This window comes from Parasteatoda tepidariorum, chromosome X2 (assembly GCF_043381705.1).
Source record: "Parasteatoda tepidariorum isolate YZ-2023 chromosome X2, CAS_Ptep_4.0, whole genome shotgun sequence".
NCBI classification, from domain to species: domain Eukaryota; kingdom Metazoa; phylum Arthropoda; class Arachnida; order Araneae; family Theridiidae; genus Parasteatoda; species Parasteatoda tepidariorum.
This window is the reverse complement of record NC_092215.1, coordinates 31,496,503-31,522,615: the sequence shown is the minus strand read 5'-3', so window position 1 is coordinate 31,522,615 and position 26,113 is coordinate 31,496,503. Positions and strand designations below refer to the sequence as shown.

General features: G+C 26.3%; 1 protein-coding gene across 3 annotated transcripts in view; it reads left to right on the top strand.

The window, feature by feature from the left end:
- Window positions 1–26,113, top strand: part of LOC107440911 (Rho guanine nucleotide exchange factor 3) — a 239,393-nt gene that overhangs the window by 201,537 nt on the left and 11,743 nt on the right. For all 3 annotated transcript variants that reach the window (XM_043041001.2, XM_071188378.1, XM_071188377.1), the window contains 6 exons: window positions 19,988–20,131; window positions 21,365–21,451; window positions 21,529–21,682; window positions 23,749–23,873; window positions 24,459–24,635; window positions 25,234–25,416. In XM_043041001.2, the coding sequence (XP_042896935.1) occupies window positions 19,988–20,131; window positions 21,365–21,451; window positions 21,529–21,682; window positions 23,749–23,873; window positions 24,459–24,635; window positions 25,234–25,416 (870 nt within the window). The remainder of the gene's footprint in view (window positions 1–19,987; window positions 20,132–21,364; window positions 21,452–21,528; window positions 21,683–23,748; window positions 23,874–24,458; window positions 24,636–25,233; window positions 25,417–26,113) is intronic.

Here is a 26,113-nt window from a genome sequence, read left to right as displayed (position 1 = left end):
TAAAGTTAAGAAATTTATTTTTTAATTAGTTAATTTAATCTGGCAGTGTTAAGATTTACACTAACAGACATTAGGCTATTTTCATTTTACAAAAATGTTATACAAATTTCCATTCGTACTGTTTATAAATAAGAAATTTATTTTTTAATTAGTTAATTTAATCTGGCTGTGCTAAGATTTACACTCACAGACATTAGGCTTTTTTTCATTTTACAAAAATATTATACAAATTTCCATTCAGACTGTTTATAAAATGAATTACTATTTTCGTTGGAAAATATTATATTTTTGATTATAATGTATGGAGTTGTATAATTTTTTAGCTATAAAGTTAAGAAATTTATTTTTTAATTAGTTAATTTAGTCTGGCAGTGTTGAGATTTACACTAACAGAATTTCAAAACTCTTACAAAAATGTCTTGAAATAATTATTTCTGTTCATTAACTTTAAATAACAAATAGCTATTGAAAAAAAAAATTTTTTTTCGAGTATTTTTTAAAATTTATTTAGGCAGCTTAAGTTCCTAAAACTTAAAAATAAATACGAAGTTGTACTTTATAACTTTAAATTTGTTATTTTATGTTCTCGCAACATTAACTACATTGGGGAACAAATTTTTTGTTGCATTTGTACAAACACTTGATCTAATTTGTGTTTGGGCATTTCGAATCTGAAATTAGTGTTGTTCCTAAAGTTACACATTTTTTTAATTACATTTTTAGTCTATTTTTTGTAGAAAAGTGCGATTTTTAAGAACTTAATGCTTAATAGGGGGTCACGTAAACGTTGCGTCAAATTTCTAGGGGAGCTAGGGCGCATCATATAGATTAAAATTGCATAGGAACCAATACCCGTAAATGTTGTTGTACCCGACTATAGGCGCTTTCCTGTTATGAATTGTTCAGAAGCTCATGACAAAACAGTTAATAGTAGGGAATCACCCTTGCGGCGTATAACGACATTCCTGGGCATGGATTTCGATGCCATTTTAATCTTTTTGATGTGCCATAAATCCCCTGGAATTTTGTCGCAATATTTATGCTACCCTCTGTGTTATTTTTAACGTTTTTAAACTTATTCATTTCAACAAAAAACAGACTTAAAATGTTATTAAAAACACGGTGGCTTGGAGAGAGAAAAAACTGTAGCGCAGATTTGAAAACAGCATGAAAATATTCAATTTTTGTGCAATAGGGAAAAAGATTTGTTCCTTAGTGTTATTGAAGATATTTATTTATTCTTAAACTTTTTAATTTAATATGACAGTTTTAAAGTTTACTCTGCTAAAATTTAAATATATTATCGAAAATAGCATTTTAAATTTTTGATTTAGTTATTTTCTTCATAATGTTATCGCATTTTTATTTAAAATGCATATCAAAATGCATCATTATGCTTTCTAAAGTATTAATGATTACAAATTCTTTTCATGAAAACTGTCTAAATTACATATTCAGTGTCAGCTAAAAATAATTTGGAAATATATATAAATGTATACATCACTCTATTTCAAAGAAATAAAAAGCTTATCATATTTAGATGCAAGCTTATAAAGTTTAAATATCCTAGGCGCTTTGCGCCTTATTTTTTCAATCACCAGCGAAGCTTAAGTTTTGATGGAATATGTTTATCGGTGATTTCATTGATGAAAATGTGTTTTCTGACTACTTTTCGTAAAAGCATTTTTTATAGTAATTTTGAATATATTATCGAAAATTAAAGCGCGTAAGTACTTTTTAAAAAAAAAAATTTCAGAATAAGGTCAATTCTCGGAATCGACGAAAAAAATATGAATAATTCATAATTTCTTTGAATCATGTTTTTAGAAATGCATTTTGTATAAAAATGGAAACTAAAAAACAAATTTTTTTTTCCAATTCTCTCTGTATTGCAAATTGCTTCAAAATTTTATTTTTCAAATTTTTGCTAAGTATGCTGTAAAACACTCTTTTTTTTCATTAAATCGCTCTACATTTGCTTCAAAAACTTTATTTTTGCTGTCAAAAAATACATTCATAGTTAAGTTTCAATTATTGCTCATTTATTTGATATATATATAAATAGATAAATTAATATATTATAGATGAGACAAATAAGTTATACTAACTAAACTAATAAATTACATAATAAACTAATAAATGATAGATAATCGAAAGAAAGAAAGAAATAATAGCATTAAATTATTCTAATAGTTTAATTAGATAATTTTTTAATTAAAATTAAAGTATCAATATTAGTTTGATCAGCTTCTTTTTTCATTCTAAGCAATACAATTAACACTGTTTTTTTTTTGTTAAATCGCTCTACATTTGCTTCAAAAACTTTATTTTTGCTGTAAAAAAATACATTGATAGGTTTTAGTTAAGTTTCAATTATTGCTCATTTATTTGATATATAATATATAAATAGATAAATTAATATATTATAGATGAGACTAATAAGTTATTCTAGCTAAACTAATAAATTACATAATAAACTAATAAATGATAGATAATAGAAGGAAATAAATAAATATAAATTATTCTAATAGTTTAATCATATAATTTGTTAAATGAAATTAAAGTATCGAAATTAATTTAATCAGCTTCTTTTTTCATTCTAAGCAAATTCAATTATAACCACATTGTAACGTCACATAAAAAATTTATTAGCTTAATTTTTTTCAATATATTGGGAACATACTTTTGCCGTTCTCAAGTTCACTTTCCCAACAAACAAAAACACTATCTCAAATTGAATTATCTTCGTAATTTTTTCTGTTTCCTAGAAATCGTAATTTTTTCTGTTTTCAACAAATTGTCGGAGAGACGCTTGTTTAGTACGGTAGATTTCTTAACGTTACTTATATAGTTAAGCGTTTTATTTTTAGAGCTTTTTGACTTTTCCATTGTTTAGTTTCATAATTGATTTCGCATTGTTTTAAGCGTTGGTGGTCTTTATAGACTGTTTTTTTTCTTCTTCTTCTCTGTCTCGTCAAGTAGGTGGTGAAAAATATTTGATTCATAAAGGTAATTTGGAAATAAACATTTTGTAAATATTAAGTTTTTCAAATACACTATTTAAATACAACAGTTTTCTTTCAATTTTTTTTTATAAAAAAAGAAGAAAGTTAAATGAAATTAATAAATATTGTAAAAAAAAAGTCTAATGAACATTATTTTAATAAAAATAGTCATGAATTTATAACTTGTTGTAGATTTACTTTACCATTAATACTGGGCTTGAATTTCATGGTAATCCGTTGGTCCGAGACCACTTAACTTTGACTAGGACCACCATGAAATAGTAAACAGTGGTCCTCTAAACCAGTAATCGATGTAAAGGGACATGAATTTATAACTTGTTGTAGATTTGCTTTACCATTAATACTGGGCTCGAATTTCATGGTAATCCGTTGGTCCGAGACCACTTAACTTTGACTTGGACCACCATGAAATAATAAATAGTGGTCCTCTAAACTGTGAATTTTGATTTTTGTTTGCGTTTTGATATGTTTCAATGACACAAATTAGCTTATTTCATCAAGTGTAACGCATTCTTTGTCTTGTATTTTTTTAATTTAATTTCATTTATTAACTTTTTTTGCCTGAAAAGGCTAAAAAAGCAACTATTTTCAGGAAAAAGAGACTATTGGGAGACTTTTCTAAACTCCTAGCAATGTTTTTTTCTTTTCTTTTTTAAAAGCATAAATTGGGTGGAAAATCTGCACCCCACCAGATAGTTTCTGAACCCACTGAACTTTTTTTTTCTTAAAAATTAAAAAATGTTGAAAGTTTTGGAATTGTAAATTTGAGTCTTCACTTTTTAAATCAATCAATCTGCACAGACTCCATTGTAAGTCTATTTCATTTCTCGATCGCCTTTTCAATGATTATTGCTACGAAATTCCGCTTGATTTAAAAAATAAATAAATAAATTCACTTTTCATATAAATAACACTTTTCATATAAACATTTACGTTTATATAAAAATTATCATATTTGCCACCAACTTGACTGAATGGATCACGGTATATGACAATTAAGTCATTAACAAATTTTTAGTCATATTTTTGATGAATTTTTGTACTTATTTAGGCAATTATTTTCCTAGTTTTTGGCTACTATTTTCATGTTTTAGGCTACTAAAAGCAACCATTTTGTTCATTTTTTTCTGTGGCAACCCTGTTGCTTAATATGCCTGGTTATCTTAAATTTCTCTCATTTTGTTAAGGAAAAAAAATCCGTGTCGTAGAAAATTTTCATAAAAATTTATTTAAATTCGAACTTTGTATAAATTGTCATATAAAATAGTTGGTGAAGTTTGGATTCAATAGAATCTATCACACATCTGTCTATTTTTAGATATTTTGAGTGAAAGGTTTGAAATGGAATATTGAATTTGAGAAATCCATGTTTTATCATGTGATTTTCTTTTTGTGGTTTATTTTAAAACTTCCCATAATGTAAATTTTGAAAACTATTTTATTACTTTGGAATATTCAATTTATGTAATCCGTTAAAAGCTTTTTTTTCTTTACACGTTTCAACTAATACTTCAAAAGTTGTACTATTTCGATATTTTAATGTAATCTCAGCTTGGAAAACCTAATAATTCTCGTTAACAGCTAGACAATTTTAAAACTAAAAAAGTCTCATTTTTATTTATCTTTATTAAGTATTTATCCTTTGATTTAAATCGCATAATTGTCATTTTAGTAAGTTTATGAAAGCATTCTTTATGCTTTTATTATACTGTCAATATAAAAGAGTAAGGAAAAAGAAGTATTTTGGAGAAAAAGAAAAAGCTAAAAACAATGATAAAAAATTTTTCATGAAACCCCCCAGAATTTGGAATTTGTTATTAAAATGTTCACTATTGAGTTAAACTTTCACTGAACTCTTAATGAAAATTGTTATTGTTGCTAAGCTGTAGTAATTGTAATTGTTGCTGTTATTGTTTCAAAGATATGATTCGATTTTTCTTTGTGCGATTTGAATTAAAACTACTTCAATTAAAGTTACATTTTATCTAGCATTATTTTTGTAAATTGACTAACTTGATAATTGTAGTAAATTGATTTTTTGAAAAGTCATAACTTAAATAATTTTCATACTATTCAGTCGAATAATAATTTTGCTTACGCAATTATAATTATTTTTTAAAATTATTTTCATAAGATCGAAAACTTATTTTTTTTTTCTTTTTTTTTCTTTTTCAAACTTTCAAGACCTAACTTTTAGAATGGGATCCAGCAAATGTTTTTGGCTCAAGCTCCGCAATCCTAATAAGAATAATCCTAGTAGCTAACAAAAATAAATTTGTTTCCGTTTCTTAGTTCCGTTCTTCGAATTTCGTACATTTAAAAAAAAAAGTAGTGTAGTTAAAATTCGATATCTCAGAAACTATTCAACCGGTTTCGCTCAAATTTTGCATTTTGCCATATAAAATTACATACTTTAAAATGATGTATTAAATAATTAAGCTATAATTAAATAAAACAAAAATAATAATAAATATTTACTAAAAGTTATTTTTTACATGAAATTATATTTGGAAAAATCAACTTTACAATTGTAAGCAAAAAAATTTTCAATTAGCTTAAAAAGTTCTCGAGTTATGGCGAAATACGCAAAAAATAAATAAATAACATAAAAAGGATCTAAACTTCAGATTGCAGCTATCCCCTATATTTTGTAGATCAGAATTTGAAATCCGTTGATAAAAAAGATTTGTTTATTCAGAGAAAATAAATTTTTGTGTCTTATTTCGTTACGTAAAATATCGATGCTTTTTTTAATTATAGCGTGATTGAAAAAGGAAAAAAAAAGCTTCTTAATTTCCTACTCTCATTTTGGTCGATGTAAGTTTTCAATGAGTAAAAAGGATATCATTTCTAAAAGCTTCAAGTATGATGTTTAAAATTGTACCAGCAGTTTTGCCATTTAAAATCTTCCAAAACCTTAGCTTCTAGAAAGAAAGATTGTTTACATAAGAGTTAGCATAGAAATGTTTCCATAACGTTGTCCAACCTCTGTAGTTCATGCCAATGAGGATGAATTTCAAATGTTTCTTTTATCATTTTGGGTAAACGGAACTTATCAGTGATATCCTATTTTACATCAAATCTATTTCATGACATGCCTCAATTGAAATCGGATATCCTATTCGTAATAAGGGTATCTTTATCATCAAATCATTACTGTTGAAAGTTATTGTTGTTTGTTAATTATAAACACATCAGAATTTCTCTTTTTATTTAATAATTTACATTGTTCATTTGAAAAGCTTGGGGCAATATAATAAGCCATAAGACCATACCGGTATGAATTCAGTCCATGTAAATTCACAAATTTTGTGTAACTGCTATGAAGTTTTACTAATCAAATACGTGAATATGATTTATTTATTATAATACATGTTAAAAAAATTACAAAAAATATGTAATACGGTAAAACACCAACTGAAGTATTTTACAACAATTGCATTTGTTTACCGTTTTAAAATTATTTTAGAATTACTTTAAATAATCTATACTCGTTAAAAAAAAACTACTCAATTAAGAATTTAAATTTCTGTCAAAAAAACACTAAAATATATATAATAAATACTTATTTAACTCCTTATTTCACGCAGCTTGTTGGCGCATATTAATTTGTGTTCAAGTTATCCTTCTTTTAAAGTGCTACTATACACTCTTAGAAAAATAGTTTAACTTTAATATCAGTACCTTTACCTTGACCTATTGTACAGTGCTGCAACCTTAGTTAGGTGTTAAATTGAGCCATGTTACCATTTAGATTGAGCCTTAGTACACTGTAATGAAGTTAAAAAGGTGAAATAATGTGGGTCAACTTAGCACCATTTTAAGGTTGTGGCAAAATTGAAAGATATTATAGTTCAGCCTGCATTAAAATTTCTAACAGTGTAAAAAAAAGCTTGAATTAATATTTTAGAAAAGTTGTTTCAGTAAAAGTAAATATTTTTGAAAGAATGTGATAATTACTGTTGAAAACTTTGTTTTAAGTTAATAAATTTTAGTAAATTAATAAATTTTATTAAAAAATTTTTTGATCAGTTAATAAATTTTTCCCACTGAGATTAATAAACCAATTTCTGTATTAATTTTGTTTCATAGTAATCTCTCCTCTTCTAATTAATTAATAATATAAATTAATAAGTAATATTTTTAATAAATTTGTAATAAGTTAATAAATTTTTCCCACTGCTATTAATAAACCAATTTCTGTATTAATTTTGTTTCATAGTAATCTCTCCTCTTCTAACTAATTAATAGTATAAATTAATGAATAATATTATTAATAAATTTCTAATAAGTTGATAAATTTTTCCCACTATGATTAATAAACCGATTTCTGTATTAATTTTGTTTCATAGTAATCTATCCTCTTCTAAGACGTTCTTTCTTAATTTAGTAATTATATCGTTGAATATCGAAGTTTTTCTTAATTTATTTTTTTTCTCTAAGTCGTATCTTTTTCAATGTAAACATTAATCACAGAAGCCATTGAAAATAAATTGCATTTCCTTATCTGCTGCAGCTGTTTGCCGACATTTAATGCAAACAACCATCTAATTTAGTAACGTTTTAAATTTAATGCAATTAATTATGCTAAAAAGTGAAATCAAAAGGACAAGTCTAGTATGTGAGTAGATAAATAGAGGATCTAACACGTGAAGCTGACATCAGAATTGTGTGTGGGCGGAGCAGAACGATGGATCAATATCCGTTGCTTGGAGTTGATGCCATCTCAGTTAGGGTTTACCCACCACTCAAGGTAACCAGCTTTTGTATTCGGCATTGTTTTTAGCGTTGATTTTTTTCTTTTTTTGCTCCTGATTTTAGCTTCAGGGCATGTCTATTTGTAACTATATTTTTCTCAAATTTTTTTCGAATTTCGAAAACATGATTGGTTAACCACTAATATAGAGTTGCTGTAGCCCCGGGGGCTCTAATTATTTTCCAAGAACGTTTAAAAAGATTGGAAGCAAAAATTTCAAATCATAGCCTGTGTTCAGAACTTCCGGTTTATTTTTTAATGAAGTTTTTAGAGGTTTGAATTATTTTTTTAGGAAAAAAAAATTTTGTTGTAGTTTTTTGTTTAGTAAATATGGTAAATTCTGTAGAATAACTTATACTAAAAAAGCAGCTTTACATTCCCTATCACATTTTTTTTTAATTGGATAAAAATAAATAAATAAATTTGAAATTGGAGAAATGAACAATATTTCAGCAAACGATTACGTTTTAGCTGTTGTTTTTTTTTACTTTTAAAACACTTCTTTTAATTTTGAATGAAATATGAAGAAATTTTGTTTAGTAAACGTGGAAAGTACTGTAGAATAGTTTTTACTAAAAAAAAAGCAGCTTCACGCGCCCTATTGTATCCAAATGAAAAATACATTTTAAAAATGGGAAAAATAAACGATATTTCAGCAAACTATTACATTTTCACTGTCGCTTTTTACTTTTAGAACACTACTTTTAATCTTGAATGAAATGTGAAAAAAATTTGTTCTTCAAAAATTTTCAGTTCAAAAAAATTTGTTCTTCAAATTGCTAAAAAATTTAAAATAATGGTCTTTCGGTTAAAATTAATAGTTTAACTGACTAGATAACTTGGTTTTAATTGACTTAAAAATTATATTATTATATAATTTTTTTTTTTTTTTTTTTTTTTTTTTTTTTTTTATNACAATATTTCAGCAAACGACTACGTTTTAGCTGTTGTTTTTTTACTTTTAAAACACTTTTAATTTTGAATGAAGTATGAAGAAATTTTGTTTAATAAACGTGGAAAGTACTGTAGAATAGTTTTTACTAAAAAAAAAGCAGCTTCACAAGCCCTATTTTATCCAAATGAAAAATACATTTTAAAATGGGAAAAATAAACCATATTTCAGCGAACGATTACATTTTCACTGTCGCTATTTACTTTTAGAACACTACTTTTAATTTTGACTGAAATGTGAAAAACAATTTAAAATAATGGTCGTTCCGTTAAAATTAATAGTTTAACTGACTAGATAACTTGGTTTTAATTGACTTAAAAATTATATTACTATATAATTATTTTTTTTGTTTGTTTGCTCTTTTGGGGAATACTGGTGATTCTTTTAAAATTGTTTCGAGTGTGTATTTTAAAATCTTTATTTCCATTACTAAGGAAAACTGATTCCTTTTTTCACTTCTATATTCCTAACCTCAAAGTCTATTGGCGAATCATACTTAACTTCCTTCCTTATAAGTTTAGTTTCTTAGACTGCGTTTTAAATTCACTTTAATTTGTATCTATTGTTGGTTAAAGAAAACTTTAACAATTTGAAGTCCCTAATTGAGGTATATTTTTTCATTTGCTTTTTTTTATTTTTAAACGGAAATGAATTTTCCACTCTGATTACTTTGAATAGAATATAAGATTCAAGAGAAGAAAGAGAGAATACAACTCATAAAAAACCTCTGTCTCTATTTATACCAAATTCCATAAATCATAAAAATCTAATTCTATTTTTTACGCTTCTTTGCTTGTTTGACATTGAGTTTATCAGTTTAAAAAATAAATATAAACCAAATAGTACAAACTTTTTTATGCATCACTGTAAGTGTTTATTTTTTTCTTTGAAAAAATTTTTTTCTACGGTATTACTTGTAAATAAATTTTGGCATTTTTTTTAATGTGTGTGTGTGAATTCGTTCGCTAATAATTTGTAAAGCATTTATTTTACTCCAAAACAAAAGTATTTTCCCAACGCTTCTAAGGACCGGAACTCATATTCGAGAGGTATTTAATTCCTAGTCATTATAAGCAGTTTCCTAGTGATTACCAATAAAATCTAATTACATATTTTCTGCTCCTTAGCTTGCTTGACGTAGATTTTATCAGTTCAAAAAATAAATGTAAACTGATACAAACTTTTTTATGCATCGTTGCAAATGTTATTTTCGAAAAATTTGTTTTTATGTTATTACTTGTGAATTAAGTTTTATTTATTTATTTATTTTTTAATTTGTATGTGAATTCTTTCACTAATAATTTGTAAGTCATTTATTTTACTCCGAAACAAAAATATTTTACCAAAACTTCTAACAACCGAAACTCATATTCGAGAGAAGATATTTAATTCCTAGTGGTTATTATCGATAAGCAGTGCTTGATTTATCGTAAGTTCTGAAAGGCCCGGGCTGCTAATTTACAATCCAGCGGCCTTTAACGACCCTCTCTCTTTGAAGATTTCCTTTATGTTGTAGTTAGTAACAATTCTGATGCAAACTTTAGTTTCTTTTAAAATTCGTTGCCAAAACTTAAAAAAAAGGCAAAAATACATTTTTATTTTTATTTAAGAAAATGTCAAATAGTATCTTTAGAACAGGCGTTTCACAAAACAGTATCATTAAAACGAATTCTTCACTAATATTTTATTGTAAAAACTGATCATTCATATATTTTAGTTCAAAAAAAGGACCGCAATACGTTTCTTTTAGAAAACACAGAAACTGTCGTCTTCAATTCATAATTTTGAAACTTGAACTCCTTAAAGAAGGTTTTTTTTTTCTTCTCATACAAGCAAGACCTTATTTTCACATTCACAAAATTATGAGCAGATTTTTCACTATTTCACAAAAAATCTGGAATAACCCCCCGTTTTTGTTGCTTCACTCTTTTAAATAAATAAATGCAAACTTAATTTTTCCTTCCTAATTCAATCTACTTAAAACATCGTTACTAGCACATTTGGAGTTAATTTAATGTTTGTTGTTCGAAAAATTAGTTTTCCGATCCTTATTTTTGTGAAAATTATTTCTTAAATAAATTCAAACTTAATTTTTCTTTCCTAATTCAATCTGCTTGAGACATCGTTACAAGCACATTTGGAATCAATTTAATGTTTGTTATTCGAAAAATTAGTTTTCCGATCCTTATTTTTATGAAAATTATTTCTTAAATAAATTCAAACTTAATTTTTCTTTCCTAATTCAATCTGCTTAAAACATCGTTACAAGCACATTTGGAATTAATTTAATGTTTGTTATTCCAAAAATCAAGTTTCCGGTCCTTATTTTTATGAAAATTATTTCTTAAATAAATGCAAACTTAATTTCAATCTGCTTAAAACATCGTTACAAGCAAGCACATTTGAAGTTAATTTAATGTTTGTTGTTCGAAAAATTAGTTTTCCGATCCTTATTTTTATGAAAATTATTTCTTCCATAGAACTTTTCAGTTATCTTTTTAGTTTCGATTCATAAAATCTTCATAATTGAATATTTTCACGAACTTATAAAAGACGCCTTAGCGTCGCGTTTGAAGCGAATGGAATTGACAAATAAACGCCTCTTCACTGATATATGACTTTGATCGGCTAGCCTGATGTTAATGCTTTGCATTTAACTAAAAACTTATGGAGTTTCTAACTATCTTAATTTATTCAATAAGATAATTATCTTCAGCTCTTTTTTTTTTTAAATATATTTTGAAAATAATGAAACTAGGTTCCCTATGCATTGCTGTTTATTGCTTTGGAAAAGTATTTTTAAAAACATTGCATCATGTTTCATATAAGGAAATTCTTAGTGTACGAAATCTTTTTCTTGGATATTTTATTGATAAGGTTTTTAAAACATTTTGATTTTTGAAATTGAAATTTGGAAATTTTTTCGTCTAAAAATCTAGATAGTAAAATATGTATTGTCAAAAAATATAAATATTGCATGATATTTTCCCAATTTAATTAATTTACATTGTTTTTACCTTAATCAATATGTTCGTTACCCCCAAAAATTTTCAACAGTCACGATAATATATTAAAAAATTATCGTTATCAATAATACTAGCAACATTATCGTATACGATATTTATTGTTGTCGATAATGATAGTGATATTACGATTGTCGACGATGATCACGACATTTTCGTTGTCGATAATTATTGGAGAACAGTACGCAAAAAAAAAAAAAAAAAAAAAAAAATTTATGGACCACCCGAAATAACTTTTGATCTAATGATCGGGATTTAATCTTAATGATTCGAGGGGATGATCTCAAATATGATAATTAATTAATGCAAACGATATTTTAAGCTACGAAATCAGACACGAAAGCTTACTTTCTGTGAATGAACATTTTTTTTTAAATTTATTTTTACGGATTTCTGACCCTATAATATAGGAGGTGACGCATTCTGGGAAATATGGTCCCCATAGTTTGGTCATTCAAAGTTTTTATCCCTTGATGTCAATTTTATTTTTTTGCGTATTTCGCCATATATCGAAGAATTTTTACGCGAATTGAAAAATTTTTAGCAAACAATTATACAATTCGTCTATCCAAAAATAATTTCACGCAAAAAGTAACTTTTCGTTATTATTTAATATTTTTTATTATTTTATTTACTAATAGTCGAAAAAATTTTCAATTGTAAGGTATACAATTTCTTTACATTATTTTAAAGAAGTAATTTTACATGGCAAAATACAAATTTTGAGCGAAATCGGTCGAATCATTCTGAGAAATCTAATTTTAAAAATAATCACGCAATTAAAATATATAATATGAAAGTATTATGTTACAGATGTTATGTAACAATATAAAATGCTAGTCTTACTTTTTAAAAATCGAAATTATTGGTACTGCTGCACTGAATTTTGAAAATAAGAAATTCAATCATTAGCTTAGTTTGAATAATTGTTATCCTTTTGATATGATTTAATGGTCTGACTTCCTATTTTTGGAGTATTTGCGTTAGTACTTAATTGCTCTTATTCGTGGTTGCGGATAACGTAATGTACTAATGTGACGTAACTATTTGCCATGGAAACTATTATATGATGACCTATCTTACATAAGCTCTGCGTCAAAAATTTCTTCTCTCGGATTTCTTTTTCTTCTATGCCGGAAATCGCCAATGCAAACTATGAATGATAGCTTTTTCTTTTGAAATATGATTATTTCCAATTAGGGCGAGAATCTTTCCGCTGTATCTAGAGTGTTCTCTTTTATTTTTCTTTCAATCACTTTTGGCTTTTGCCAAATAATTGTAACTTCAATTTGTTGGTTCCGCTTTAGGTTGTACGCTTTTTCATTTCCTTCTTTTTGTCGTGGTTTCGTCATTATTCTTTTAATTAAAAAGATACGTTACGTGAAGTGGTTAACTAAATCGAACAAAGTTTAACTATTACAATCAACCTCTACTCTAGACTTAAAACATGTACTGTTAAAATCCGTTAGACGCAGATGGGACACTGGTATATATATTTTTTCTGAAGTTCTAATTACAAATAAAAATATATTTTGGTATTTAAAAGAGCAGCATAATAGTTATTAAAAAAATCTATTAAATTATCGGAATTATATTTATACTAAAACATAAAATTCAAAAAAAGTAGGATTAAAATTTTTTTTTATTCATATTTTAAAATTTTATCAATAATTGATTTTGTAAATTAAAGAAATTTCAATGATGAATAACTGCTTTTCTTAGATCTAAATAAGTGCAAATTTGAAAAATTATACTTTGGAAGTGAGCCTTGTTAGGAAGGTTTTACCTTTAACTCAGAAAAAGACACTACTAAGTTATGCTGTATTTCATAACGAATTATTAAATTGCTAAATATAAAATTTGTCACTTATTTTGACATAAATTAATACAAAAGAAAAAAGTATGAAAAATATGTTTAATAAAAATTCCGCGTCAAAGGTAAAAGATAAAATTGTCGTTATAGACTAAAAGAAAAAGATTAAAAAGTATAATAGACATATTTACGTCTTCTTTTATTATGAACAACTATTTTGATTTGAAATACATAAAAAGAGGAGATTCCTACAGATTGTAGACTGAATTTCCACGCTTATTGAAAGGCAGAAATATCTATGACAGGAATCAAATTGTAACAAGTATTTATACGAAGAAAATTAAAATTGCAATCAATGTTAAAAAATATAATAGACATATTTACCTCTTCTTTTATTATGAACAACTATTTTGATTTGAAGTACATAAAAAGAGGAGATTCCTACAGATTGTAGACTGAATTACTACGCTTAATGAAAGGCAGAAATGTCTATGACAGGAATCAAATTGTAACAAGTATTTATACAAAGAAAATTAAAAGTGCAATCAATGTTAAAAAATATAATCGACATATTTACCTCTTCTTTTATTATGAACAACTATTTTGATTTGAAATACATAAAAAGAAATTCTTGCAGATAGTAGACTGAATTACCACGCTTGATGAAAGGCAGAAATGTCTATGACAGGAATCAAATTGTAACAAGTATTTATACGTAGAAAATTAAAAGTGCAATGAATGTTAAAATAGCAGACTTCTAGTAATATGACGTACGTGTTACATCTGGCTTTTTCTGTATTTCTAACTGCATCTAAAGAATAAGGTTTAATATTCAAAATTTGGGTCTCTTAAGTATATTTTCTTTTGAAGTTATAAGTACAAAAAATTCTATGAAAATTTGCCAATGGATTTCGTAGAAAATGAGAAATATATTATATAGAAATATATACACAGTAATTTACAACTGTAGAATAATTTGCATTGCGAAAAGTGTTTAAATAAAACTTATTTTATTTAACAAAAGCTTAAAATTTAGAAAGCAGTTTACAAACTCGTCATTTATAAGATAATTTTTTTAAAAATTGTATGTGTTTTTTTTTATGATTTTAAAATGTATTTAATAAGCTTTTTCTGACAAATAATTGCTAATAATTTTTAACAAACGTTTAAAACTAGTTTTAGTAGTTTCTTACCGAAAAATATGAAGGTTTTCCTTACGTTATCATTAAAAGGCCTTGCAGAAGTTAATTTAGCTTCGAAATTTCTGTCTTTAGTTTATACAGTTTCGCACTTGTTTTACTAATTCTATTATATTCACTGATGTTCGTAAAATAACCGTTTATTTTCTATAATATGCCATCCTTTTAAAATACGGTGTCCCAATTCATCTATGTCATACACGTCTTATATAAGGCATTTTCCAAAATAAGAAAAGGAATATTTTCTACTGATGGCGGCAGTATTTGCTTGCTGAAATCGCTATTCTTCTTAGCTATTCACAAATTTTAAACTTTAGGATCTAATAATTAGAATTGTTAGTTCTTCGTTGCTTTCCTTAATGTTTGTCACAGCATTTTACTTAATGTTTTCAACTATGACATTTAATTTGCTTCGATTCTAATGAAAATATTGATTTAAATTGTTGTTCAAACTTTGCACAACAATTCTGCTCTGAAGACTGAAAATAAGGAAAATTGAAAATATGAAACTGAATTCGGTCATCTATAATATTCATTATATTGCTTCATTTATAATAGACTAACATAAGTCTTAAAATTAGGTTTTATGTTAGGCAGTTAGGTTTTATGTTAACAATAAGCCTTAAAATTAGGTTTTATGTTAGGCAGTTAAATTAGCAAATCTGCTGATTCTCGTTTCTTGCTGTTGAAGTAAGCCTAATAGTTTTTGCCGTTTAAGTTGAAATTGAATATAACAGGCTGAATTAAATTTTTGAAAAATAAATCTTTTAAATCATGAGGAAGGTTATCAGAGAAAAATTCTTTTTTATTCAATTTTATTTTTTTTAATTTCAAAGTTCGATGAGAAATACTGCTGCAATAATTTGTATACCGTTTAGCAATCTATTCAATGCATTGTCTAGGAAAAAAGTAGAAATTTTCAAAAAAAATTTCTATTTGAATTTTATTGCAATTTTGCATAAATAATTTTATAAAAACAATATTAAGATTAAATAAGTCAGGTAAGTCCTAACTCACGGAACCTTAGTGAACTTTCCACGGAACACTATTTTGGGACTGCTGCTTTATACTATATTTCAACTAACAATTATACAACTTTGCCTGTTTGATTTTATTCTAAACTTCTTGATTTTATTCTATCGATTATTTAAACGATTATGTTTATTCTAGTGTGACTTTGTTTCATTTCTTCCTTGAAGCTAAAACAGAGTTTTTGTGTCAGTGTTACTCTTCTAAATTTAAATGAGCGGCTTAACTCACCCTTCAACTAACCATAGACAATCTCTTATATAATCTTCTTTGCATCATTATCTTCAAACCATTTATGAAATAGAATTACACATCTACAAGCAAAACATCTAATAGCTTATTTTCTCAGCTTTTCTAATCTTTTAGTTTTCTTTCAGTTTTACCTGTGTTGCAGATTAGAAAAATGCTTAACAGATCGATGTTTACGATGTTTTTTAGTTGTATTTAATATTTAAAAATAACCTTTGTAGAAAAATGTTCGAATTTTTCACTTTACAAAAATTTCCAATGACTTGATTGCCCACGCAAAATCTCACTGGTAATCAAAATATCTTGGAATTAGATTGCTTCTTAAAATTTATAATTGGTTGAAAAAGTATTTTCATTATGATTATCCAGTTTAATGATAGTTCTAAGTTGTTGATTATACTTATTAATAATCCATTTTTTTTCTACTTGCTACTCATATAGTCTTGGTAGCAGAAACCCACAACAGAGGGCGCAGCAGGATCTGCAGATTCTTTTTCATCTTAACTTTTAATTTTAAAAAGCAAACAAATAAGGGGAAATTGCTGAGACTCGTTTTTAAAACATCTCTAAGCTTGTTTCTCATAAAAATTAAAAAGCTCAATTGAGAGAACATCGCAAAGAACAAAATGTTTTTTTTTTTTTTTTTCTGCTAACAGTTTAGGATTACAAGCTTAACAGTATAGGAATTTATTCTATTTTGTTTTTAGTATCAATGTATAAAATTCAACTTAAATTTAAACAACATACTGTCTTTATGTATAATTTTGAACGACCTCACATTTATAAATTTTGCTACATAGTACATGTTAGATTAAGTTGAATTTTTACAATTATTATCTTTGACTGCATTGAAGTAGCAGACAAATGAAGATAATGCTGCAAATCATAAAGATATTCTGCAGATTAACTTCGTAAATTCTGCTATCGGGCATTCAGCTTATCAGTTAACTAATAAACAATGCCCAAAATTCATGATTTGTGCCTGCAAGCCAGATTTATACTCAACAGTCTTAAAAATAAAAAAAAATATTTGACTAACGTGGGCGTATCAAAACTGTAGAAACCGTTTTTATTATTATTCTTATTTTAGAACTAATATGTTATTTCATACATAACCCTGTAGTGCATACTTAATGAAGGCAAGAAAAAAACGCAATTATTAATTGAAAATCTATCTTCTTATCACTTATCAAATGATAAACAAATTGTGTTTGGGTATCTGCTGGTGATAAAGAATATAAAATTTTGTTTCTTTTTTTTATAAAGACATCCTTTTTTTTTAATGTATACTATTCTTTATAATAATAATTTTATAGTATAACTTAATGTTTTGCTTTATGAATAAATTAACTGAGTAATGCCAGATTTATTTTGTTTACATTAGTTTTTATGTCTTAAGGAAAATCCATAATGTCATTTTTTTATTATCTTGCTTACATTGATAAACATATAAATTTGCGAATTTTTGTTAAATTTTGTTAATTTTTAAATTTTGTAAATTTGTTAAATTTTGCGAATTTTGTTAATCTTGGAAAATAGAGAATCTGTTTTGATGCGATTTCTTTTTTATGTGTGGCGTGATGATTGATGATATGATGTGACTTTTTTTTATAATGTTTCTTCATGTGTAAGCACAAAATACAACTCAAACCAAAGTGTTTTTTTTTTAACAAAAAAATATTTTGTACAATAATAGTAAAAAATTGCAGAATCAACTAGAAAATTACTAAAAATATCCTGCCAAAAAAACTTATTTTATTTAAAAAAAATTTATAAAATTTAGACATGAAAATGTTGATTAACATTTCCATATTTTTCTTTTACAGAAACCAGAAAAGAAGGTTCCGCCTGATCAGAACAAACCAGGTGTCCAAGAAAGTGCCTTAAATGTTGATCAAGAATTTTTTTCGAACTCCAACACAATGGGTTTAGGCAATAACCCAGTTTTGGACGAGTTAGATAGCAACAATGAGCAAAATATGGTAGATGAATTTATACCTTTTGAAAATTCTCCATTAAATTCACAAAACAAATCATCTACACCGATGAACAAAAACAAAACTTCATCCATTCTTAGATTACGAAACAAAAATATTTCTCGAGCAGAAAGAAGTTCAAAAGGGAAAAGCACATCTGAAGTCTATGATAAATTTTTAAGAAAAAGTGAAAAAAATGTAGAGTTGAAAAAACGTCCAAAATCCCAATTTTACGATATTGACGAAATTGAAACAAGTATTAGTGGGACGAATTTGATTGAGCAAAGCAGCGTGGACAGTATCTCTCATCCAGCATTGAATAACATTGATCAACTCTCTGAATTATCTGAACCATCTGGTGCTCTGAATTCTAGAAACTCTTCTTTGCATACCTCTATCTCTCAACTTTCTCCTGCAGATAGTTTGTTGAAAAAATTTCGAAAAAGTTTTGCTGTGCGGTTTAAAAAGAAAACAGATTTAGTATCAAATAATTCAAATAAATCCCCTTGCCAATCGCCAGTTTTAACTCAAGAACCCATTCCAAACTTTCAAAGCTACTTACATGATTCAAATAGCAAAGAAATCAGCAACAAAGACTTTTCAAATCCATCAGTTCAGTCTGGTAAAACATGTGATATTAATGTGCCACAAACTGATTTGCAGAAAAAGATCAATTCTTCTGAGCATTTGAAAAAGCAATCTGCTAACATTTCTAATTGTAGAATAAAAGGCAAAAAAAAGCAAGACTGGCGAAGAAGCTTTTTTTATGATAGTGTTGATAACATTTTTGATTCTAATAAGTCAAGCATTAATAAATCATATAAAATGGTAAGTTTAACAAAAGTCGTCACTTAACATAGTGATGAGTTAGCTCTTTGTAACCTAACATCCCTTTATTTGAAAAATGTAAAATAAAAGCTTTTTTTTGCAGTCTTTGTATATTTATTTTATTTTTATATTTTTTAATTGAAGATTTTATTTGCTGGTTATTCAATTCATTGGAATATGTAAATAATTGATGTGTTTAAAACATTTTATTCTTATAAGCTCTCCCCCCCCTTACTACCCCTTTTACTATCGACTGTAGTAACTAGTTACATTCCTTCATAAAAAATGGTTTTTAATTTTTGTTTGGATAATTTATTTTTCTTTTAACTGTTCAATCATAGATTTTCATATCTTGTTTAGTGTATCTTCATATCTTGTTTAGTGTTAGATTTAAAAATATAAAAATTTCATGTGTGCAAGATCAATTAGATTATTTAAAATTATTTTGAAAAATTGTTTGTTATAAGAGTTAAACCTGTAAAAATTTTCCGTTTTCCTATACAATAATTGCATTTAAATCTGCTTCCCTATTGTTCTTTTTAATGTTCAAAGTGATAAAAACCCAAGAAGCATTCTAACACGTTTTAATTTCTATAATGAAAGTTTACTATAGAAAAATAATGTATTTATTTATTTTTATAGCCTCAATTTGCTGGAAGTGATGCAAATATTTTAAGAAAAAGAACTGCATCCACCTCAGACTATTCACCTAAATTTAAAGATATTCAACAGCCTTTATCAACAGTAGATTCACCTTCTCCTGAAACTAATTGCACAAAATTTTCTGTAAGTACAATTATTTTATTACTTATGTTTAATAGTTTTGACATAGCTTATCATGTATCCCGGCGTGTAAGTTGACTCTTTAAACCTCAAAATTTTTCGATTCTGGGGGGGGGGGGNTACCTTAATGAAAATGTCGATGTACATCTATGTATTTGAAAACTATTTAAACAAGGAAGCCCTGTAAAAATTTTCCATTTTCCTATATAATAATTACATCTAAATCTGCTTCCCTATTTTTCTTTTTAATGTTCAAAGTGTTAAGAACCCAAGAAACATTCTAACACGTTTTAATTTCTATAATGAAAGTTTACTATAGAAAAAATAATGTATTTGTTTATTTATTTTTGTAGCCTCAATTTGCTGGAAGTGATGCAAATATTTTAAGAAAAAGAACTGCATCCACCTCTGACTATTCACCTAAATTTAAAGATATTCAACAGCCTTTATCAACAGTAGATTCACCTTCTCCTGAAACTAATTGCACAAAATTTTCTGTAAGTACAATTATTTTATTACTTATGTTTGATAGTTTTGGCATAGCTTATTGTGTATCCCGGTGTGTAAGTCGACTTCTTAAACCTTAAAATTTTACGAACCTCGGGGGGTGTTACTTGTGTATAAGCCCCTTATACACAAGTAATAAAAGCGGACGTACGTTGATCATAAAATATCAATGCATTACAAACAAGGAAATGAACAATGTAAATAACTCTATAAATTTAACCTTTTCAAAACTATTTTTATTTGTTATATGCTTTTAAGTTTTCATTTTTTCCAACATATTTTCTTGACACAAATTTTTTTTCATATAAAACAATACTTTAAATAATGTTCAAAAAGAAATTAAAAATTAGAAATATTAAGATAATTTATTCTAGAGTATTTCAAAAAATCTAACACAAGGAAAACTTTTAAAACATACCTTTATTCAAATTTAATGATTATAGAGCTTCATCTGTGTCAGATTCAGGGCTAGTGTATCATATCCAAAGACAACAATGTGAAATATTTTTAACTTGGAAAAATTTTGCAGATTTAGCATTTTCTTTTTTATGATTTATAATGTTAGAGGCTTTTTTATTTGACTTTGTCAACTATCCACTTATACCCCTGACATATCAAAAATTTGCTATCTCATAATCAAAAATAAGAGGTTAACTTATTCAACCATTCAACTTATACACCAGGATATATGGTGCTTACATAAATGTTTAAAAATTGAATAAACAGTAAATTTTTTAAGGCTTTTCCTGGCTGATACACTTTCATTTAAAACATATTAAATCTTTCTTCTTTATATAAGTTTAAACTTATATAAGTTTTGATTGTTAGTATTTGATGTCTTTTATTGTTAGTATAGCAGAACAATGGTAAAATAATTTTTTTTTAAATATTACTGGTATTCTTTCTTAAGAAATGTTACATGCAATTAGTGCTTACATTCAGAAGGCTTAGTGGATGAAGATACCTAGTGAAACTATAAACACGCCCAAAATTTTGTGTTCAAAAGTATGTTAAAGTCTGCTGCACATTTAGAACCCTGTCTTTTTTCCATAATAGCTTTCATAACAGATACCTATAGCAGCATATATCTTTTAAGAGTTATCTTTAAAAGTAGTTAATAATTTGTAAAAAGGGAAACATATTTTATGTTCTGATCTTGTTTCTGGTTTGATCCAAAACAGAAAAAGATACTGTTTTTATATTTTCGTATTATGGATTTCTAGGATCACAAAAATGAAGTTATTTTAAATGCCAATTCCAATGCTGTGAATTTAGAAGACCACCAAAAAACAATTACTAGTCTTGATCAGGTAATGGATAATTTTCATATTTAATTTTTAAACATGTTATCTTAAATCTGTTATTTATTATTTCATTTCTTTTTCAGATATGGAGATCTAATCCTGTGAAACTTTGTAGAGTTCATTCTCGATTATTAATGTGTCGTCACAAAGGTAGATACCGCTTACGCCGTTCAATTAGTCAACCAGTTGAGCTTGAAATGTCAGGATCAATGCACAGTCTTAAAGAATCTACGCATGGTAGTTCATAGTTTATAATCTTACTGCTAACATTTTATTCCAATTTCAATTAATTTTTCAACATATATTAATCTTTGTACTATTATTACTTAGTATGTGCTGGTGAACAATTTCCCAGTTAGTTGTGAAATACTAAAAAAATTATGACTTTTTAAAAATTTTCTTTAATAAAGGAACCTATTTGAATATCCTAAATAATAAATACAAGTACTACTTCCTTTAAATTCTGAGCTTAGAGTTCCCTCAAATTTAAAATAAATTCAGAAGTAACTTTTCTGGAAGCAAAAAAGAAAAAAAGATTGAACATACCTAGAAAACAACTACATATCTGTGAATTAAGATAAAATTGATTCTAAAAAAGTTATTTTTTAACATAATATTGAGTAAAAAAAATTTAAGGAGCTGAACCAAATAAATTTAAGTTTAACTGTTTGAATAAAGTGGGTTACACTTGTAAATTTATGGTAGAATTCTTTATTTTGTGTCCTTTAACAGTTTCCAAAAATATAATTCAAATGGTAGTGTGAAATCATATCTCACAAATATAGGCTTTATACTCTTTATTTAACTTTATTAAAGCTTAATTAGACCAAATGCGTCAATATGTAATACAATCAAATATCTGAAACATGAATTTCTTTAATGACAATAAGTTTGAAAGGGAAATTTTAGATTCCCTTTCGAACTGTAAATAAATATAATGATTCTAAGTAAATATGAACATGCTTAACATGAAATAGCTTTTAAGGTGCATTCGAATTTAATTACCCTTTGAAAAAATTTGCTTTTAACATGATTTGTAAATTTTACTCTTCAGGTGAAGGAAACCGTAAATCAATGAAAATTGTAATTTCTAAAAAAGTATTTTGTTTGCTTTGTTATAGTTTCATGTATCATTACAGCTGTAGAATAAAATAGATGAATCAATCTTGGATTTTGACTGAACATACCTTCTTGTTCAGAAATATGTCTTTTTCTTCTTCTTTTAATATGAAGGGAGATTTATTTTGCCACTGAAGAGATAACTCCAAACTAAGCATGAATGTATCAACCAGGATAGTAATTTCTTGCTTACTCTCACAGGTTATTCTGAGAAATTGATATCCCATATCTCTCTTTCTTTCTCTGTCTATCTGGATGCAGATTAATATGCATGGAGATAAAATATACCATTTTTTATTAAATTCGTTTAATAGAATAATGTGATCAGCATTTTTTCCCTAAAAAATTTATGGCTATTTTTTTGCTTTGTACCTCAAAATAAAAATTCGGTTCAACTTTTGGAAAACATTTATAAATAAGAAAAAAATTGACTGGATTAGGGATTATTTTATTTGTTGTCCCCTCTAATTATTAAAATGAAAACAGTTACTTTTATTTGAGTGACTTACTTTTTTAAAAAAAAAATCTGCTATTCGAAAATGATAGAAAACATATAAAATAAAGTATTTTTGATCTTATATGCATGGATGTCCAAAAATTATAAGAACAGTCAAACAATTGGAAATATGCTTCAATTCTTAAATCTTAAAATCAAGTGGGGTCATATTTGGGGGTGAGATTGGGATTGGAGGTCTATTGTGATAGCATTAAATGCATTTTTCGAGCAGAGATTTCTGATCCAATGTGAATTTCTTGAAATATGTGACTTTTTCTATACTTTTCAGACACATTAATTTTTGATTGTAAGTTAATAATCTTTATTGACTTCTAAAGTAACCATGGCATTTGTTATAAAAGTATTGAAATTATAACTGATATAAACAATAAAATGTTAACTATAAAATGAAAAATGAAGAACTTTCTGTAAGCATTTAATAAAATAGAATGTACATCATCGTTCTGGTCATTCAAATTAGTAATTTATGTTTAGAAAATATATGTTTTGTATAGTTAATACACAATGTTTTTGTATTGTATGATTAATAAAATAATGTCTGGACTATTAATATGAACTGCTTTTAATATCAAAAAATTTTCTGTACCCTTTTGAGTTCACATTAACAAGGTTAGACAAAAGTTATATTTTTGATAAGTAAGAAAACTTCTTTTCCTTTTTATAAAAGGTTCAGCTGAACATGAAACTTTCCAAAAGAGTAGCTTATCTTCAGATGATGAAGTCTCATCTGAGAGTGATATATATCATAGTTACTGCTGTAGTCCTACACGCCGGTCAAATACTTGTTGGGAAGTAAGCATTTCCGTTTTTAAAATTCATTATTTTCCTGTGTATTTCATATTTATGATTAAGTTTGCTCAGAGTATATTTATGTATAGTATTGAAACTTTCAAAAGTTATCTCTTCATTTTAAGTATTATGTATGTAAATATCAATATGTATGTAAATATTAATGCAATTGGTAAATTTTTTTTACATATATTTAAGAACTGTATCCAAGTATACTTTTTCAGTTGTGTACAGCAAAATATTTCTTAAACTCTAGCATAATTATGAAAGTATTGGCATTACAAAAAACTATTTCTGAGTCATACTTCAAAATAAGAAGACTGCATTATTAACAAATGGCTTGATACGTGTTGCTATTTATGGAATTCTAGTAAATTAATTAAGTAATGAAATATTTATAGCATAAAAAATTACTATGGAGTATGCATATGCTTTTCCTACTTTTCATACTTTAATTTCTAAATCTGCAAGTTTGGTTCTTATTATTTTTATAAGATGCATAACATTCAATTTTGAAATAATAGTGTATTGCATTATTATTAAATTATTGTTTCACTAACACTGACATATGTTTTATATTATAAATAGTTATCAGGAGAAAGTGCTATGTATGCAGAAGCCTTGTGGGATCATGAAACAATTGACACTGAAGAGCTGCCTTTCCAAGCTGGTGATGTCTTAGAGGTTACTGATACAAGTGATCAAGATTGGTGGTGGGGTATAAAGGATGGTCAGGGAGGATGGTTTCCATCTGCTTTTGTCAGAGTAATGAATATTTTCTTTTTAACGTTTTAAAAAAATTTAAATAAAAACCTTTTGAATGTGTTGAATCAGGTATGGTAACTTTAAATGACGCTTGAGTTATAACCAAGATCTTGTAATAAATTAGTGTTTGTTTCAACAGCAATACTTAGACTTATATTTAATTCTTTCATTGATCTTTTTATTCTATAATTTAAAATTTGTATGATTATCTGAATGAAGTTTTAATTTGACAACTGCTATATAAAAGAATATTATTTTACATTAATTGTTGTTATCATCTATAATATAAAATAAATTAATGCTTATAACCTCATTTTTTTCTCAAGTATTTTTTTTTATTATTTCAATGTTATTATTTTTTATTTTTTATATTATGCAGTTAATTTAGTTTTAGGTTTTTTTTATTGTTTTTCATTTTTAATTGAGCTTGGCTATTAAATAATACATTTTACGAGAGATTAATTTTATTTTAACAAAGATTGTTTTTCACACTTTAAAACTACATTATTTGTTTGAAAACTAATTTAATGTGCATTTTTTTTTTCTTTTAAAAAGAATCAATGTTTTTTTAAAAAAATTTTGTATTTTTGTAATTTAGCTATATGTGAGCCACAGAGGGCCTGCGCTGCATTATAATGGTCAAACTACTGAAGAAATTCCTTACTCCCCAAGCAAGGTCAGCATGAATAATCTAAGCTGGGAACAAGTTAGAGCAAATATTGTTCAAGAAATAGTTGCTACTGAGAGAGATTATGTTAAGCATTTAAAAGATGTTGTTGAAGTAAGTGTATTTAGTTAGATTTAAATATGCTTGACTGTATTAAATGATAAAGTAAGTTCTAAGAAAAGCTCCAAATCACAAACATTAACTAATTTTATTCGCTAAAAAAATAGGAAATAGTTTCATAAATAAATTGGCATAGAGTGAAGAAGTAAAAACCATTTATATATAGTCTACTCTTTTTACTATGACTTTCCTTTACAATGTCCCTTTCATTAAAATGCATGATACATAAAGTCAGTCTCATTTACCATTCCATGAATACAATGTTATTTTGAACACCCAATATAGTACTTAATAAAATAAAAATTTTTCTCCATTTAAAAAAACAGGTACTAAACATGTTTGTGATTCCAAAAAAAAGAAAAAGAAAAAAAAGAATTCTGTCAATGAAAAGGGATTATTTAATGCGAAAATCAAACATTTTCAATTAATCCACTTTGTTAAAACTGTGTTCACAAAATTAATTTAAAACATTTTTCATTGTTTTTAAAATAGATAATGTTTGAGAAGATATTGACATTACAATTACAGAATTTAAAAAGTATTAACTCTTTCCTTGGACTTAAAGTTAGGTAACATCTTTTTTCAGTTTTATTCACTGAAACCTTATTACATGATTTGAAAAATGTAATAACTTCTTTCCTTCATGAATGAATTACATTATTTGCCTTTCTTTAATTGCATGTTCTCATTG